General features: G+C 41.2%; 1 protein-coding gene across 1 annotated transcript; it reads right to left on the bottom strand.

Annotated features, from left to right (window-relative positions):
* Positions 1–10,672: 10,672 nt before the first annotated feature.
* Positions 10,673–18,321, bottom strand: LOC124850054 (specifically androgen-regulated gene protein-like). The gene is made up of 4 exons (XM_047332622.1): positions 16,945–18,321; positions 13,481–13,636; positions 13,061–13,256; positions 10,673–12,982 (listed from the first exon to the last, which is right to left on the bottom strand). The coding sequence occupies exons 2-4, from the start codon at positions 13,583–13,585 to the stop codon at positions 11,862–11,864; spliced, it is 1,422 nt and encodes a 473-aa protein (XP_047188578.1). The 5' UTR covers positions 13,586–13,636; positions 16,945–18,321; the 3' UTR covers positions 10,673–11,861.
* Between the last annotated feature and the right edge of the window lie 83 nt (positions 18,322–18,404).

The raw sequence follows: 18,404 nt of genomic DNA, 5'->3' as shown, positions 1-18,404 counted from the left end.
GGGATGACGGGGATGGGTGGGCGGAGAGTGCATTCCCTGTTTCCTTCGGGAGACAGGATCAGTATCGTTTACCTAACCCTAACCCTAACCCTAACCCTAACCTACCCCTAGCCCTGATTCTGGGCCCTAACCCTAACCATGATCCCAACCCTATCTGACCCTAAGTATGGGCTGTTTTAATGGACTTGAGGATCATGGGGTTAATTCAAAAAACAAGTAGAGTTGAGAGGAGGAGCCTTATTGAGAGTATAAAAGGAGGAGCCCCAGTTAGGGAGCCCATTTCACACACGCACATCGAGCTGACAGGATCGCTCAAGCTGTACCTGAGTCCTATGAATTGACTCTAATTATATGATTTTTATGTGTCCCGCTGGCCTGATGAAGACCAAGTAGGTCGAAACGTTGCCAAAGAGAGCCGGACACCATCTTTTGAAAAAGATCTTTTTATTCACAGTGATGATTTTTCGTAAGGCACAGTCTTGCCTATTTTTCATATGGTACATTTATTCCTTTATACTTACCTCAATTTCAATGCACTTTGCTCCGTCCTGGGATCGAGGTGATGGGACTGGGTGGGTGGAGAGTGCCTTCTCCGTCTCCTCCGGGAGACGGGCTCTAATTTACTTACCTAACCCGGCCAGGTCCTCCACCCAGTATCCCTGTCACTTCGGTCCCCGATCCACATTTTCGGAACCTACCCCTAGCCCTGATTCTGGGCCCTAACCCTAACCATGATCCCAACCCTATCTGACCCTAAGTATGGGCTGTTTTAATGGACTTGAGGATCATGGGGTTAATTCAAAAAACAAGTAGAGTTGAGAGGAGGAGCCTTATTGAGAGTATAAAAGGAGGAGCCCCAGTTAGGGAGCCCATTTCACACACGCACATCGAGCTGACAGGATCGCTCAAGCTGTACCTGAGTCCTATGAATTGACTCTAATTATATGATTTTTATGTGTCCCGCTGGCCTGATGAAGACCAAGTAGGTCGAAACGTTGCCAAAGAGAGCCGGACACCATCTTTTGAAAAAGATCTTTTTATTCACAGTGATGATTTTTCGTAAGGCACAGTCTTGCCTATTTTTCATATGGTACATTTATTCCTTTATACTTACCTCAATTTCAATGCACTTTGCTCCGTCCTGGGATCGAGGTGATGGGACTGGGTGGGTGGAGAGTGCCTTCTCCGTCTCCTCCGGGAGACGGGCTCTAATTTACTTACCTAACCCTAACCCCCTAACCCCTAACCCTAACCCTAACCCTATGTGTCCCGCTGGCCTGATGAAGACCAAGTAGGTCGAAACGTTGCCAAAGAGAGCCGGACACCATCTTTTGAAAAAGATCTTTTTATTCACAGTGATGAATTTTCGTAAGGCACAGTCTTGCCTATTTTTCATATGGTACATTTATTCCTTTATACTTACCTCAATTTCAATGCACTTTGCTCCGTCCTGGGATCGAGGTGATGGGACTGGGTGGGTGGAGAGTGCCTTCTCCGTCTCCTCCGGGAGACGGGCTCTAATTTACTTACCTAACCCTAACCCTAACCCTAACCCCTAACCCTAACCCTAACCCCTAACCCTAAACCCTAACCCTAACCCTAACCGGGACGGCTCTTCTGGGGACCGGGGAGGAAGAGGGACCAGGGGGAAGGACCGTGCATTTCCTGGGCCTCCATGGGGAGGACCAGGCCATTACCCTCGTCCTAACCCCTAACCCTAACCCTACTTTTGGGATCCTAACCCTAACCACAGTCTCTACCCTGATCATGACCCTAAGTTTGGGCTGATCCAATGGGTTTGGGGATTATGGGGTTAACGGAATCCACGAAAAAGCTAATTATAGTTTTAAGGAGGAGCTCAGCAGAGAGTATAAAGGGAGGAGCCCCAGTAAGGGAGTCCATTTCACCTACGCACATCGAGCTGACAGGATCGCTCACGCTGTACTTTTATCCCATGAATTTACTCGGAATAACTGATATTAATGTGTCCTGCTGGCCTAATGAAGACCAAGTCGGTCGAAGCGTTGCCAAAGAGCCGGACACCAATTCTTTTTAAAAATAATTTTATTTTCGTAAGGCACAATCTTGCCTACTTTACGTAAAGTACATACTTACCTCAATTTGAGTGCATTTTGCTCCGTCCTGGGACCGAAGTGATGGGACTGGGTGGGTGGAGAGTGCCATTCCCGTCTCCTCCGGGAGATGGGCTCATTTCCCTTCACCTAACCCTCCTCAACAAAGCTACTTGTCAATATTGACCACACGTCAATGTCCTGTTACAGATCAAATATTTAAACAATACTGAGGGGAACCTTTCTCTAAATGCATTTCCCACAGCACGTGCAAGACAATTGGCCAAGCAGTCCTCTGACGAAACAGACGAGCAGCACTAGTCGTATGTTGGGTTTGCATATTAACATTGTAGCTTGTGGAACAACTAAAAAAACTGACAAAACTCAGGGGAAACTGTCTTTCACTGTATTTCCCGCAGAATGAGGACCTGATGGAGGTCATACATGACATTTTAAGCAATCTGCGTGAAAGACCACACCCCGAAATCGTATGTTGGGATGGCATCTTAACATCGTAGCTTGTGCCCATGTTAACTATTCAAATGTTTTCTAAAACCTGCAAAACTTTGAGAGTGCAACGAGCTGAGCACAAAGAACACCACATTTTGTTTCCAGGATATATCATGAACAAACTGAAGGTTCTGAATAAAACAAGGAACTTCAAATATGACACCAGTGTTAATTTTGGCTACTATTTTAGATTCAGTCTCAGATGTTGGATGAAAATGCTTATTAGTTTGTCACATTTTAGTTGTTTATCTTTCATAGTTTTTGTGGACAAGAAGTCAAAATGTTTTCTCTCTTCAAAATAAAATAAACTAGTCTGATACAAGTATCAGAAATTGAAATCAAGGTGACAGGTTGTATCAATGTTATAACATTTCACACTGAACATTTTGACTTATGTAATATCTGGATTAATTTCCTTATCAGGGCTGAGCAGGAAGCAGGACCCAAATGCAGATGTAGGGAAAAAAAAGGATAATAATAAAACGAAAACATAATCAAACCAAGGGTGTCCACGAGATGTAGCAAAAAACAGGTAATCCAAATACTGGAGCCAGAGGAAAATGCAGGAACAGCCAGGGGGAAAATAGCAGGAACCGACGTCTCAGGACAGACTGGGGGAAACACAACAGATGACCCAACACAGACAAAGGGAAGCACAGAAACTAAATACACACAAGGTGGGCGGGGCAAATAGAACACAGGTGAGACACATTAGGAACAGGTGCAGACAATCACAGGGGCAGGAGACAGGAATAACAAGACACCAGAAACAAGACACAGGAAAGGAAGTGAATCAACACGTGGGAAGGAACTTCAGAACAAAACAGGAAACCAAAACACGGAAACATGACACAGGAGCAGGAGACAGGGGCAAAGCAAAAAGGAACCGACAAAAGACCGGGAAACAGGAAGTGGAAACTAATTCAAAATAAAACAGGAAATGAAAACACAAGATCATGACATTCCTTAGTCTTCCTCTCCTTCAAAGAAATTAAGCTTATTTTTGGACTTATTTTATATCTAAGATCAGCAGAGAGGCTGCTCTCCACTGCTGGAGACATCTTATAATAATTCAAGAAACATGTCTGACCTATACTGATGATACTGATAACCACATTTCCCCCAGCATTAACTTTGATGTATATGAACGGAAATTGTTAGACACGTGTATCATGTCAAGATCTACAGAAAACCCCCTGCTGACCATTAAATGAAACTGATTTAGTGTAGAAATGTGTCTTCATAACTAAAAATAACTCAAAACTCAGGAGGCTGACAGACCCCCCGCCGCCCCCACTGGATAATCTTCTTGTCCTGTCACAAAGGTATTACACACTGAAAACACGGGGTGTTACCTTTGTGGTGCTTGTTGGCCTGCAGTGCTCAGTGTAACCGACAGCTGCTGGTAGATCTGGTGAACAGAAGTCTGGATTTCAGTCTGGAGGCTCCTCTTCGCTGCTTTCACACCGCACTGACATGCACTGATATAATAAGACACATAGTGAATAGATCACAAACAACCTCTGGTTCCTTGAGCCAATGCAAACTGCAAACTACTGTTATTATGATTAATAACAGGGAGGATGACTAGAAGGTGCCGCTGGATTGGTTTGCGTTCCCAGGCTGGCTGCCCTTCTCCTCCATGGCGGAGCTTTTTAATGATTTTAATTGTTAATTTGTTTCTTTGACAAATAGAAATAAATTATTCATACTTTTTTCCTGCTTCATTTGTTCTATATTTTAAGTAATTTTTTATACAATATATTTTTCTTTTTGCAGGCGTTTTCTAGTCCCCTGGTGACTAGATGAGTCATGAAGATGAGACGTCATCATTTACGTTACTGTTACATATGAATCATAACATGTGATGTCACATGGTGGTAAAACACTGAAACATGCTGATGGAGCCGCTGATGTTTTTGTAGTTCATCTTCAGAAATGTGTAGTTTCACCACGACAGACGCATCAACAACATCCACCGTCACATGACCACGTAGTTTAGTGTCAGTAGAGTCAGATTTTCTTTTCATAAGTCCTATAAATCCTCCTTCACACCTTTACTTGACCTCATGACCTTTTCCATTGAGGTCAAGGACAAGTAGAATGAGAGAACAGAAAATCCTCTGCACACACTAAAGAACCTTGTAAATAGGTTATATATCAGTTTCACTGCTCATCTTTCTGTGAAGTACCACAAGCGTCTCAATCCTCCTGACAAAGTCTGAGTAAACAGTGGAAATTGCAGTGTTTCGTGTTTGATTACATTCTGTTGTTACTGTGCTCACACCCTGGTCACTGACACTGATGTGCACTGTTTGGTTTCCTATCATCAGTGAGGTCGAGCTGTGTGACCCAGGTTGCTGAAGAAGAGCTCCGCGTTAAAAATGACCAGTTGTACCTCAGTGCAACTGGGTTAGGGTTAGTTGTACCTCAGTGCAACTGGGGAAAGTTCATGGAACAAGGTACTGTCCACCACCATTATCACTAACCAGTATCCAACACTACCTCGAACAATAACCTAATATTATTTCTGACATGAATGTTAACAGCACATTATCAGAAACTCATTGGATGTTATTTCCTCGTGTTGGTGAGGCAGCCTGCTCCACCCTGTGCTGACGTTGGTGTTCAACAAGGTCCAGACAGAGACGAACATGAAGGGACCACAGCAGGACCTCTGGACCAACAACATGTCCTGGAACGGTTTGTGGCCTTCTGTGCATTACAGCCAGGAACATATTTAATCATCCACAGTCAAAACAGTCATTGTTCCTCTTGATCCAAATCAGTTCTACTCATCTCTCTCCTCTGCAGTCTGCAGCAGCTGGAACAGGAGGTGGTGGGAGGAGAGCAGGCCAGGAACCAAGAGTTGCAGCAGAGAGACAGGCAGAGAAAGAACCTTGCAGACCAGAGAAAAGTCCAGCTCATTCACGCTCTGTCAGAGAACAGCACAGAGAGTGAAAATGTGCTGCTGAACGTATACAATTCTATCCAGGAAGAAGTCAATGCAAAAAGTCACATTCTGGGCTAAAAAGTAACTTTAGAAGCCCCAAGTTGTATTGTTCTTTGATTATGAAACCTGTTTTCAGACTATTCAGACAATGAACACAGTGATTATGTTCTGAACATAATACAATAGTTGCCATGGCAATTTAAAAACAAAAATTATCTACATTTGGAAGGTAAATAGGGTGACAGACTGTGTGTGTGTGTGTGTGTGTGTGTGTGTGTGTGTGTGTCTTCAGAGTAGGAAGTCGCCAACATTCTAATAGAGATGCATAGAAGCTCTTGTCTCATCCAGTAGTGAGTTGCCCAATGGTGACTACTCTTGGAATGCACCCCCTCCTCTGACTACAAAAAGTTAAATTTACTATGGCACAAACACATGATTTACAAGAACAATTAGATAAAGTACAGGCTTACAACACATACTACAGAAAAAAAAGAAAGAACTAACCAAAACATGACAAATGCCATACTAGCCCTTCCACTGATGCTCACATCCCAATGCAACACGTCATGCACTCAAATATATACTGTATGTATATTTGCACCTCAATTGCACATGAATCCCAATGGATTTAAATTCTATTTATATATTTCAATATATGAGAAGCAACATTCTGCTTAGGGCCCCTCCTACCTGACCCTCAGTTACACCCGACAGCGCTCTACTACAATCCTCCTTCCTTTACAAAAGTTTGCTCCATCTGTCAGTCTAAGAATAAATCTATACAGAAAAGTAGGGTATAAACAAACTATATGTATTGACGATCAAGCAACTCCTCACAGACAAATTTAAGCATAGCAACTGTTAATTATAGGTAATATTTATTATAAATGTTATCAGCTCCATTAGGCCCATTCCAACAGGCTCCATCCAGATTTCCTTAAATACATTTAAAATGTAAAATACTTTTAAACTTTGGCTTGTCTGAATACTTGATAGTTTTATTTAATGAGATGTGTATCCATTTGTCCTGCAGTATGTCCTGCTCATGAAAACTTTTGATTCAATGTTTGAACATTAGTCAATCTCAATCATTAGCTTTTCATCCTGAATTAGTCCATTTTAAAATGATGTGCACTAACGAGCAGTGACATCATCACATCCATATATTGTCCGGACTGGTCCTCACTGGTTGCGGCTTGGATTGCGAGTCACTTTGTGCACATGAATGTGAATTAATGTGAATTAATATGGACGCATGACGCCGTTGTCTTTTCCGAGCAGCAGTTCTCAAACTGTGAGACGTGTCGTTCCCTCGGCACAACACGCCCACACACGGACTCAGGATGTGCACTTTATTGTTTGACACACACTTAACTCAAAAACAATGTCTTTCATTCCTGCGCTCTGCTCAGTGCGTAAAACTAGAGATGAGATCAACCAACTCACTGCAGCTGCCAATGAGCCACATGGCTCAGATGCAAACGAGCACAAGACTTGGAGAGAACATGTTGACCTGACTGCTGTCACAGTTCTCTTCTCACGACGCTTCATCTTCTCACAATATTGACTCACTAGCTTTTACATGATGGGTCTGGTCTCATTGTCCCTAATCATTTGGTGCCCCCCATTGGCTCGCTCGATAACCTGGGCTTGGTTGGGGATAGGACGTTTTATTTTGCTTGCACATCAAATCTTAAACACCATGCATAATTTTCAGCTGTGCTCATTGTGTGCAGAACTCAAAACCTCAGCAATGAGAGCTGACCACTAAAAATCTAGAGGCTAGTAATAATACTTGATCATGTGAAATCTAGATATCAGAATCTTTAATCTGAATTTATATACACTGCCCTTCAACCACTGAGCCACATTGACCTGCACTGACAGCTGAAAGCACCCAGACTGGAGATCAGTGACCTGCAGGCAGAGTTTGAGGTGGAGAGGAACGACTACCTGGCCTCCATCCGTCGGATAGAGAACGACAACCAACTACAGAACAGCCTCCTGGAGCGTATGGGGCCTCTGGTGCGCCGTGACTGCAACTACAGCAACTTTGACCGCCTGAAGAGAGAAGCCGCCTGGGATGAGGAGGCTGCCGGAAGTCATGGTGCAGAAAACCACGCAAGTGAAGGGAGAATTTAGAAAGTAAAAGCTTATCAGGTTTTTGTAATGATGCAGCTTGTGAGAAATTGTTCTGCTTCATTATCTTGTTCTGTTTGTCCACAGCTGTTCATCCAAATGTTTCAACTAGTGAAGGGGTTAGCTGCTGATGGTGGAGAACCATTCATGGTGTATTGACATGTTAATGTTTAAGGGTTAGGGTGCATCATCTTGTACTCACCCACACTGAAACACTGACGCAGCCTAACTCCTTTGTGTTTTAGCCAGTAGAAGAGGACAGGTACCAGGAAATGCTAGACCGCAGTGACAGTGAAAACATTGCCAGCAGCTACTTCAAGTAAAGAGGACCAGCCAACTGCTAGGGAGTGATGCTACCAAGGGTCACGGTAAGACCAGTAAGACCAGAGAGACCAGGACCTGGAGACTTCTCCACTGACCACAGATGATTAGATATAAACCTTTAATTGCTCTGCTGCACAGTAACGTCTCTCTGCAGGTTGGCATCATGTGTTCATGGTGTGTCTGGTCTTTCTTTACATTTGTAAGTGTCCCTCCTTTGAGGGGGAAGTTTAAAAAAAGAAAGAAATACTACCTTTTATGTTAAATTGGGGTTAGGGTTAGGTACATCGTACAAATGATGCTCATGGAATATTGATGTCAAAATAAAAATTTCAATGGCTCAGACAGATTTTCTTTCAGTAACCTGTTTAATTTTCGGCCTTTTTCCACTTATGTTGAGCTCTTGTTCTCCTGCAGCCATCCACTCTCCTCCCCTGGTGAACGGAGCGGCCCACCTGTCAATGAGCAGTTCCGCTGTGGACCCACCTATAAGCTCTGACTCCGTCCTGCCGCGACCCTTCCGCCTAGAGTCTCTAGGAGTCCCCGTGTCCAGTGGTAAGGTGAAGCGCAAAAAAAGCAAATCTCACATCCATAATGAGGCGATGTAAAAAGACTGTGGATTCCCCTGCCCAGCCAACTCTAACACATCTCACTGTCATTATTTTTGCTGGTCCAGTGTGTAGGATTTCAGGGTGTGTGAAATGGAATTTATTATTATTTGTGTTTTCATTAGTGTATATTGACCAGAAACCAAGAACAATTGTGTTTTTGTTACCTACAAATCAATCCGCCATGTTGCAGAACCTTCCTGAACGGATTAACCAAACACTGGCTGTAAAAGAGTCACCTAAAGGCCATTGGGTTCTCTCAAATGTTTGGGAAGGGGAGGATGAGGTGAGGGATTTGCAGTTGGTTGCAATACACAACTTCCCCACTAGATGCCACTAAATCCTACACACTGAACCCTTTAAACGATTTTGTGAATGATCATATACAGTGTGTTGTAAATGATCAAATATTGAATTTTTGATAACTACAGCTCAACCAGAAATGTTGTCAGCGGGCACTTTTGTGGACCTTGAGTCCAGTTGTCTCCTGTGTTTTAAAAAATTATAATTTGAATGACATTTTCAAAGTTTTAACTACATTATGATATTACCCATGATTTTTTCCACTGTACTTAACCTTTGATTCGTGCACTGTCATACCCAAAAGTCCAGCTACTGTAATATTTATCTGCTCATGTATTTTGGTGTTGCTGATTATAAACCACAATTGTAACCCGTTCCTTATCAAACATTTAACAACCTGTACTTGCTGCTGAAAAGTTAAAAAAAATAAAGTATTCACATAATGACTAATTTACCTTCCAAACTTTGACTGATTTACAGTGTTATGAACAGTTATAAGATCGGAACTGTTTGTGGTGTCACAGCAAAGTGATGACTGCTGTTACAACTGGGTCAAGGGGCGGTTGTCAAGGCAGACAGAAGACAGTTATCTCATGTTACAGGTCACCTCTAGGGTCAGTATTGTGGATTTGGTGTTATTTTACTAAATCCTAATAAAGTTGAGAGTCCTTAATTTTTCTAATCTGTAAATGATAAATTTGACGATAATATCGAATCTTTGCAAAGGCTTTTTTTTGGGACGAGAACTTATTAAAGATTTTTTTTTTTTTTTTTCCTCAAACACTGCAGTTCCATTTGTATGTTTGCTAATCAACACAATCCTTTCTGCAGCTGACTTTTCAGTCCTAGTATTATATTTCTATTTATCTTTTTTGGCTGCAGCCTGATTTTCTTTATCCTTTGTTTGATATTATTTGACTTGCAGAGGCTCGTGTTAGTTTCACCTGTGCCTGTGCTGAGACATATTAGACACAGATACAGGCCTAGCAGGCGAGGCGCTCACCTTACTTACAAGATAACACCAATTATCAAGCACACACTAATTCTCCAGTACTGTTACATAACAAATGCCAAGCCATTCAAATAAATAATTGGGAGGAATTACAAGTCTAACATGCGAGGGACATGAAGACGACAAAGAAAGGAAAGCACTGATCTGGTGAGTTTGCACGGAGGTGGGGCTGAAGATTATCGGATAACGGAAGAACAGCTGAGCAGGCTTTTCGTAGCCAGAGTGGTGTAAGATGAGTAATATGACTGAAGTCATTCTGTAAGTGGAGCACCGGATGAAGCAGAGAGGTAAAGTCACCTTACTGGTTTACAGGGATGAAGGGTTCCTGTTATTGGGGACAAACGTATATGTATTTGCACACACAATATATACACAGATGCACTATACTTGTGAAAAATTCAATGCATGATTTTTATATTTTCAGTGAATTCATGGATAGGGTAAAGACTTGGTAAAGACCTATTATCTATGAAGGCAGTCACATGACCAACCTGTCAGACTATTTTGACACAATCTACACCACCTATAAAACAGTCATTATAGAAGAAACAAATCTTTGAGCTACTAGTACATCAGATCTTAATAATCATATCATTGTGATCACTATAGTTTAGAAAACAGTGAAAAATCACCCAAAATACAATATTGATGAACTGCGGATACACATGAAGCATCTGCTTCTTTGAAGCTTTGCTCCAAGAAATTTAGTCAATAATCCACTTAAAGGCACATTGATGAATTATGAAACAATCAGTAATATAAATAAAATCCTCTTTATTTTGGTTGATGTGAAGTGAAGCAGCTTTTTATGTACAGTATAATGTAGAAGGAGCAGGACAAGTAGAAAAGTATTACTGTGGCTTTCTACAGTTACCACCATTCTAAAATGGGATATGTGCACACCAGGGCTCATTAAAATATAATGTCCTATAGCTAAATCAACGCAAATAATCTTATAGCCACGAACTTGAATATAGTGTATGGAAAATTGTGTCATAAACATTCAGCAACCCAGTTCTGCCTCTGACTTGGAGATGAAAGGGTAAAGATTGATCTTAACACTGCTCACTTCTTTTTCTTTTGCCTCTGCCAAGTAAGTTATGATTCATTTTTATTTCATGTCTTTACTCAAAATCTACTGAAATAATTTGCATTAAATTTTGTTTAGGGGTGGGAAGGAAGAGCCAATCTAATTTTGGAGAAGATCCAGACAAAGGGGCAGATACAGTGATTTGTTTATCATTTTCTTTAACATGGCGAGATAGTGGGTTAGCCTTTGTGGAGGTAAGCTCTCTCCAAGCGCCCTTCTGGTATCATAGGCAGGCGTTGGTATCTTGTTGCTCCTAACTGCAATTCGAGCTATGGATGCGGCCGTGTTGTAGGGCCACAACACTAAGAGATCACAACGTGATTGGTTGTACGGTAGCTTTGTATTTCTGTTTCCTCCAACAGTGGCATATATCTAAATGTGGTGGGAAAGTGTTGTTTGTCCGCCATCTTTAGAATTCCATTAGAAACGACAATACGTATGTGCAAGCACTGAACCAATAAAGGACCTCATTTGTACCATGTTGCTGGTACCATGATGTCGGCTTTACATACCTCTGTAATGTGTTACAGCAAACACAATAATCATACCCTCATCAAATATGAAGATTCTAAGGGTTTGAAAGGTGTAACATAAATTTCCAAATATTCCTGAGACCTAAGGAAAAATAGCTGGGGAAAAAAATCTGCCCTCAAGTAAGTAAGTAAGTAAGTAAGCACAAGTTCTGGTATTCCCCTTTAAATTGTTCTTCTTCTTCACCCCCATGCTTTAGTTTGCCAAAGTGCCAAGTGCCAAGTTTCAGCTTAAAGCTGTAACTCTCTTTAAGCTGATGAAGCTTGTGAACTTTCTCCAAGCACCATGTTTACACAATCAGACTTCTGCTGTTCAGCTGTTTTTAGTGTTTGAGCAGTCCAAGCTTTCTGAGAGCTTCTCTTCGATCAGCTCCCATCCCAGGCACCACCATCACAGTATATCCCACTGAGTTTGAGGGTTTTTGAGGTACAGGCTGGGCTGCAGTGGTCGTTCTCATTGGCTCAGGTCCTGCGACATGTCCTAGTTCAGGACAGTTTCCACTATTTCTCGGGCCATGTAGGGGAGCAGAGTGCTCCAGAACATCTGCCTTTAATTCATGGGATTGAACAGGATGTGATACAGGTCCAGAATGTTGGTCACATCTCGAATGGTGATGGAAACTGGCACTGCTCTGCAGAGGTTTGATCTTGGGCACTTGAGAATAACAAAACGATGGGCTTCTGGGTGGATTCACTTTTGTAAATCTTTTAGGTGTTGGGTCCAAAGAAGATTGAGATTTAGTGGGAGATAGTGGGGCCACTGTCTCATTGTCTGGGTGTTGGTCTTTCAGGAGGCCAAGCTTATGCAAAGCTTCCAGTCTCACAACCTGGGGATCTTTTGCATGCTTAATACTGTATGACGAGTCTGAGGCTGTCAAAGCTTTATTTTGGGTTTTCACAGCAATGTTAGCAGGAATATTTTTGGGTTTGGGGGCCACAACTGGAGGACATGTCTTAGGCTTGGAAGACTCGGGGGGGAATCTGTCAGATCTTGGGATGTTTCCGAGATTTGGGTGTTCCTTTGTAGCTGGAAGACGCTTGTCCAAATCTATAGTATGATCAACTGTGCGACACAAAGGGGTCTTTTTTGTGGAGGCACTCCGTCGCAAATAAACAAGTGCCTCGTAGGACAGAGGTCCTCTGGGTAAAGGATCCTCAACTGTCTTAACTGAGTAGTCCTTGGGTTTCGTGGGAGGAGGTATCACAACATTAACCTCAAAGTGAACAACAGGTTTCTGGTTGTGTTTGTGATGCGATTTGTTGCTTGAAGGAGTGAACTGAGGCTTGGAGAAGTTCTTATCTGAAAGAATGCCTGGTTTAGTTTTGGATACCGAAAAGATAGTGCTGCTTGCCACAACAAGAGGTGTAGGAACCAGGTAGCTCTGCATGGGTTTGGTGTCTACATTTTCCTCGATGGGGTCTTTTGAGGCATGTTTCTGTAAATCTGACAGACAAACAACCCTGTCAGTATTTCACACTGATGTATTAGTAATTCTGCATCTATTCCCAGATATTAACTCACCGTTCAACTTGCTTTTGCTCATGGAGGCTGACAGGTCAGCCAGTTTGGTAGTGAGGTTACCAGGGCTCGACATTTGTTCAGGTTTGTCATTGGACAGTCCACTATCCTCCTCAGTATCCAAAGACTCAATGGTCTCCTCCAAAAACATGAGACAGGCCTTCTCTTCAGCAGACAGGTGCTCCAGACTGTCATCGCTCTGTAATATATAAAGGAAATTGGATATCTCAAAAGCGACATAAATTCTCGAAAAATGAATTATAGAATTTACTTTTATGCAAGAATGTTATACTAGATTCATCCCTTAGATTGAATGTTTTAGCTCAGTTTTTAGAGTTTTGTCTCAATAGTTCATGTTGTTGTGTATAAAGCAGTAGAACTATACACATTCTCAGATTTAAGTAGGGAAGGTCAGTTACTTACAAAGCCAGAATTGGCACTGACAACACTGTCACAGCTGCCAGCACTGTCCATGCCGATCGTCGTCTCCAATCCAATGCCCCCTGGCCAGGTATCACTTTTAGGCATCTTAGTAACTTACTTATTCAAGGTGAGTGGTACAGATTGTTGTGTTTCACTCTGTGAACAAAGAGTTAAATTACAGTTTAAATTGTTCAAGTACAAGCTTAGCAGAGCCAAAATATTATTTTGAAAGCATTCAAAAGTAGATTCCATATAATAGACCACATGTTAACCACAGCTTATAGTTTGCTTTACTGTGAGCAAGTTTCAGTAGGTTTTAAAATGAATTCTCTCTTCTAGAGGGCCATTGCTTTACATTCTGTTTTGTGCAGTATGAAATCTATATCCTTAAAAAATACTTTCCCATTGCATTTCCTTGCTGGTTGGGGTTAACCCTAACCTCAGATAAGACTCATCCATGTTTAATATTGGCTCAGGATTAAATATAAACGGTGCCAGACATAACCCTAGCCCACCTATGTACATTTACATTATTAGCCTATACATGTATGTTGTCGTTGGGCTGTGTGGGATGATGTTTTGATCAAGAATTATAAATGTTCTCATGATATATTTAGCCAATACATAACCTTGGCAGGCGAGCAGAACAACAAATTTGACCAGTGGCAGGCACAGCATTATTCTACCTTAGCCCTGCAGGAAAGTATCATAGGATAATGTAAAGGCTATTTCTCGAGGATATCAAGAAAACACAAAAACTAAATAAAACCTGTTTATACACTGAACAGTTTGGGCCTCTGATACTTAATCCACTGCATTGAGTAAATAGTTTACATCATGTACACATAACTTTGCTCACATGGAGCAGCGTTAGCAGTGGATTGGATTGTGCTAGGCAAACTCTTATTGCTGCAGAACAGCAACCACGTAGGTGTTAGACAACAAGCTCACATTATTATTTCTCACATTATTAACATCTGTGTTTGCTTAGTGTTCCGATTTTCTGTTATCATAGCTATCATAGCCTGTGAAGGCAGCTGTGTTTTTAACAGCTGACTCTGAGCTTTAAAATGATAAAGCACACAACAAAAACTTTTCAAAAAACATTACCATGTAATTGTAACAGTGACGTGTAGCTAAATAATCTAAGTAACTGATTTATTTTATTTTTACTTTACTGGAAAAAGCTATTAACTATTACTCTTTTAACCATCTAAAAAGGGTTTGTATGTTCTGCAGTTCCTAGTAATGGAAAGGGATATATAGTGGCTCACTGGCTAAAACCACTGCAATGGCTATTTGTGATGAGATGGACCAGTACTGTTTGATTTTGGCTATTTCATATATTTCTATTCCTCGACCAGTTGACACAAGTCATTGCCATGAAACCTCGCATGTAGAAAGTGGTGTGTCTCACATGCACACCAGCCTTGCTGCTAGACAATGACAGGGTATCATAGCTTAGTCTTTTTCTGACAGATAGCTAACTCGTCCTCTTGCTGCATGTGACTCAGATTACAGAACACATGCCACTCGTAATCTTCCTCGACCAGATCAGTTTCAGTGGGAGCGGAGGACAGCAGTAATGATCTACTGAAAGCTATTTGATATCCAGTTGTTGTCTCATGTACCCTAATATTAGGACTCTTTGAATTTGTTTGTAGGTCTTCCCCTGAAACAAACAGCAATTTTGAGTTAGCGAAACACAAAAGAGCGTTAGAAATTAAAGTGCAGTTGTTTAACAGCCATTTGAGTATGAGTGTCATGGTCCGCTAGGGCCAAGACCTCTAGTGGACCTTTGTGAAAAGGCTGAAGACTTTGAGAACTCTTTATAGACTTTTGTTGCTTGGTTGACTTTGTTGTTTATGATTTCTGTGATTGCCCTTTCTCTATTTGTCACTGTTTATGTAAAATTACTTTCTTGTGATCCCTTTGTTCATCTTGAGTTTTGTATTTCCTGTATTATTTTGTAATTCATTTCCTGTTCTCCTGTGTCCGGTTTTCTGTTACTTTACTTTTCTTGTGTTGATCGTCTGCACCTGATCCTGATGAGTCTCACCTGTGTCTGTTACCTGTTCCCTCTTGTGTGTATATGCCTTTGTGCCTCCGTTTGTTCTTGTTGGATCGTCTGTTTTGACCTATGTAGCCATGCACGTGTCAGCTCAGTGCTTTGTGTCCACATTCCTGTTTAAGTTTTGGATTATCTGAGCCTTTTTGTTCATTTTCTCCTCCAAAGTCTGGAAGTTGTTTTTTGTTACTTTTCATTAAATACTCTTTTTTTTCTTAAACATTTTGTGTCCTGCTTCAACAAAACGTGACAATGAGATTTCTACCAGAACACATAGTTTTATTACATTTTACTTTTCCACTAGCATTTCAAAAAAAGGAGCTGGAATTTCTAATACAAAGGAACTCCTGTCAGATCCTACAAGAAAAAAAAAACATGTTTGGATAAGTTTAAACACCTGAGAGGGAAATCCTGCTAAACAAAGGCATCACTGTCTTTGGTCTGTCATCCCATCCCTGTAAAAGTTAAAGCCCCTGTCACCATCTGTTCTGCCGCATGCAAGTCCGGATATGAACAGTGGAAACTGGGTGATGAGACTTATTGTTTCAAACTGACACAACAAGACGATTCACCAGAGCAGCTGCTGTAGACTAAAGATGATTTAACACAATTTACAGCATATAAATTAAGCATTTTAAACGTAGAACTTAATGATTTTTGGAGACTGATCTTCCTTATTTAATTAGGCTATTCTATATTAAACATATTTTCTCTTCTGCTAAATCTGGTTGAGTTTCCCTCCCATTACAACGACCTCATAAAATCTTAGTCACTAACCTTTCAAAAACATTTCCAGTGAAAATACATCTGATGGAAATAGATCAGTGTTAGACACCCATAAAGACAGCAGCTCTCAAATCATGATCATTGAACACATTCAATGATCATGTCAAACTCTTTGGAACATTAATCTCTGACCCAACATGCTTCATGTCATGTCTGAAACAAACTGCTCTTTAGTTCTGTAATTTCCGACCCTCATGGCTTTCAACCTCTTCCTCAGGTCAAATTATTTTTGCTGTGTAAAAATTATCTCACACTAATTACATACAGACTTCACAAAATACATGAACATCCAATGATCCAAACTTCTTTCAATTTGGTCGAAGAAGAGGAGCCATGAAACTATAGTTTGCAAAATATGACAACATAACAAGTTCATATCAACTGTATGACACCACATCAACATGTAGCACCAGAGGCTATTTTTTAAAATCAATCCATTTCTTCTGAAACTGAGGTTGACACCAGTTACATGATGCGAGCTATAAATCACCTTCACATCAACACCAGAGGAAGAACACGAACTAAAGTAATTGGTGATCAACCTGATGAGCGGGATTTAAATTCACTTCAAGTATTTAACCAGAGCTAATCGTTATTCGGTGAAACGCACCTTGCTCGTCCATCGTCGGTTTCTTGTGCGAGTGAAGCGGCTCCGAGGAACCTGCTTGAAGGACACTGTGCCCTGAGCCGTCAGCCAATCACAGAGCAGCATGTTCCTTAAGACGCGCGAGCCCCCGTCGTCATGGCAACCTCACGTGGATAATCTGTTAATCAGTATCTCCGCTTCCGCTGACGTAGATCACGTGGTCATGGTCGGAACGCAGACATTAATCAATCAATAAATAACAAACTGAGCTCAAATGAATCTGAGTTGACTGAGTTGGAGATGAACATGTGATGAAGATATTTGTGTTATGAACATGTGATGAAGATATTCATGTGATTAACATGTGATAAAGATATTCATGTAATTAACATGTGATGAACATTCGATTAACATGTGATGAAGATGTTTGTGTTATGAACATGGGATGAAGATATTTATGTGATGAACATGTGATGAACAAGTGATGAAAATGTGATGAACATGTGATGAAGATATTTATGTTATGAACATGTGATGGAGATAACCTTGTGGTACTACCTCCATGTCCTGGACATACAGACCAACCCAGAGGATTCTGATGTACAACTTCTTACTTACTGTTAATGAGCAGAAATAAAGTTAGAGGGAAATCAATGGCATCATGCAGAATACAACATTAATATGGGTTTTTTAATAACTAATAAAAAGCTAATATGCATGTCAACAAGCAACTATAGTTAATGGAGAATAATATAATGTAAAGTGTTACCATGTTATTGATATGTCATTACTGTAAAGTTTGTCAATTTCTCTGTATACTACTGTAAAAACAGTAGAACATGGATAGAATGTCTATAGATAAAAAAAGCACAGGGTATAACAATAGCATTAATGACTGTTCCCTCTCACTGAGCGCATAGTAAAAAAATTATAAAACATTAAAAATATCACATGAACATGTTGGAGGCAGTCAGTGTGTGAACGAGTCAAACATCCTCTAAAGGTAGATGTTCCTTAAAATAACACGTAGTGGAATCACCACAGTGTTGTTGAGACGACTGAGGCTCCAGTGGACGTGGATTGTCAAGCGCAGTTCTCAATAGAGAGGATTCATGGCTTTTTTCATCATAAATAAGGTCGAGGGTTTGTAAGTACAGAAAAATACACAGTCTGCATTCAGTAGCTGCTGTTTTTACGATGCCCCAGAAATGTGACGTCATAGTGGGACCGGTGGATCAGCAACAGCTCAGCAGATCACTCTGTCGTCTGCTGCCTCGCGGGCCACCGCCGACACCGGGTACCGATGACTTGTTGGTCGTCTGGAGCAGGGAGATGGTTCCTCCAGGGCAGAAGCTGCCTCCCTCCGGGACAACAATGAACAGACGCACGGTGAACAGAGGAGGTGGTTGGCCTGGATGTGCGTCACTCAGAAAACAGTCGGCGATTTAGAAGAGAGGCTCATTACATATTAATTAGAGCAGAGC

The sequence above is a fragment of the Scophthalmus maximus genome, chromosome 6 (assembly GCF_022379125.1).
Source record: "Scophthalmus maximus strain ysfricsl-2021 chromosome 6, ASM2237912v1, whole genome shotgun sequence".
Taxonomy (NCBI): domain Eukaryota; kingdom Metazoa; phylum Chordata; class Actinopteri; order Pleuronectiformes; family Scophthalmidae; genus Scophthalmus; species Scophthalmus maximus.
The sequence above is the reverse complement of the archived record's forward strand: the minus strand, read 5'-3'. Positions and strand labels throughout refer to the sequence as shown.

What these genes read in the sequence shown, in the direction of transcription:
- LOC124850054 (XM_047332622.1), bottom strand. Translation starts at nt 13,585, where the DNA reads ATGCCTAAAAGTGATACCTGGCCAGGGGGCATTGGATTGGAGACGACG. An exon ending in TCAGTGCCAATTCTGGCTTT is followed by an intron (nt 13,257 to 13,480) that starts GTAAGTAACTGA and finishes TATATATTACAG; the next exon opens with AGCGATGACAGTCTGGAGCA. An exon ending in GAGCAAAAGCAAGTTGAACG is followed by an intron (nt 12,983 to 13,060) that starts GTGAGTTAATAT and finishes TTTGTCTGTCAG; the next exon opens with ATTTACAGAAACATGCCTCA.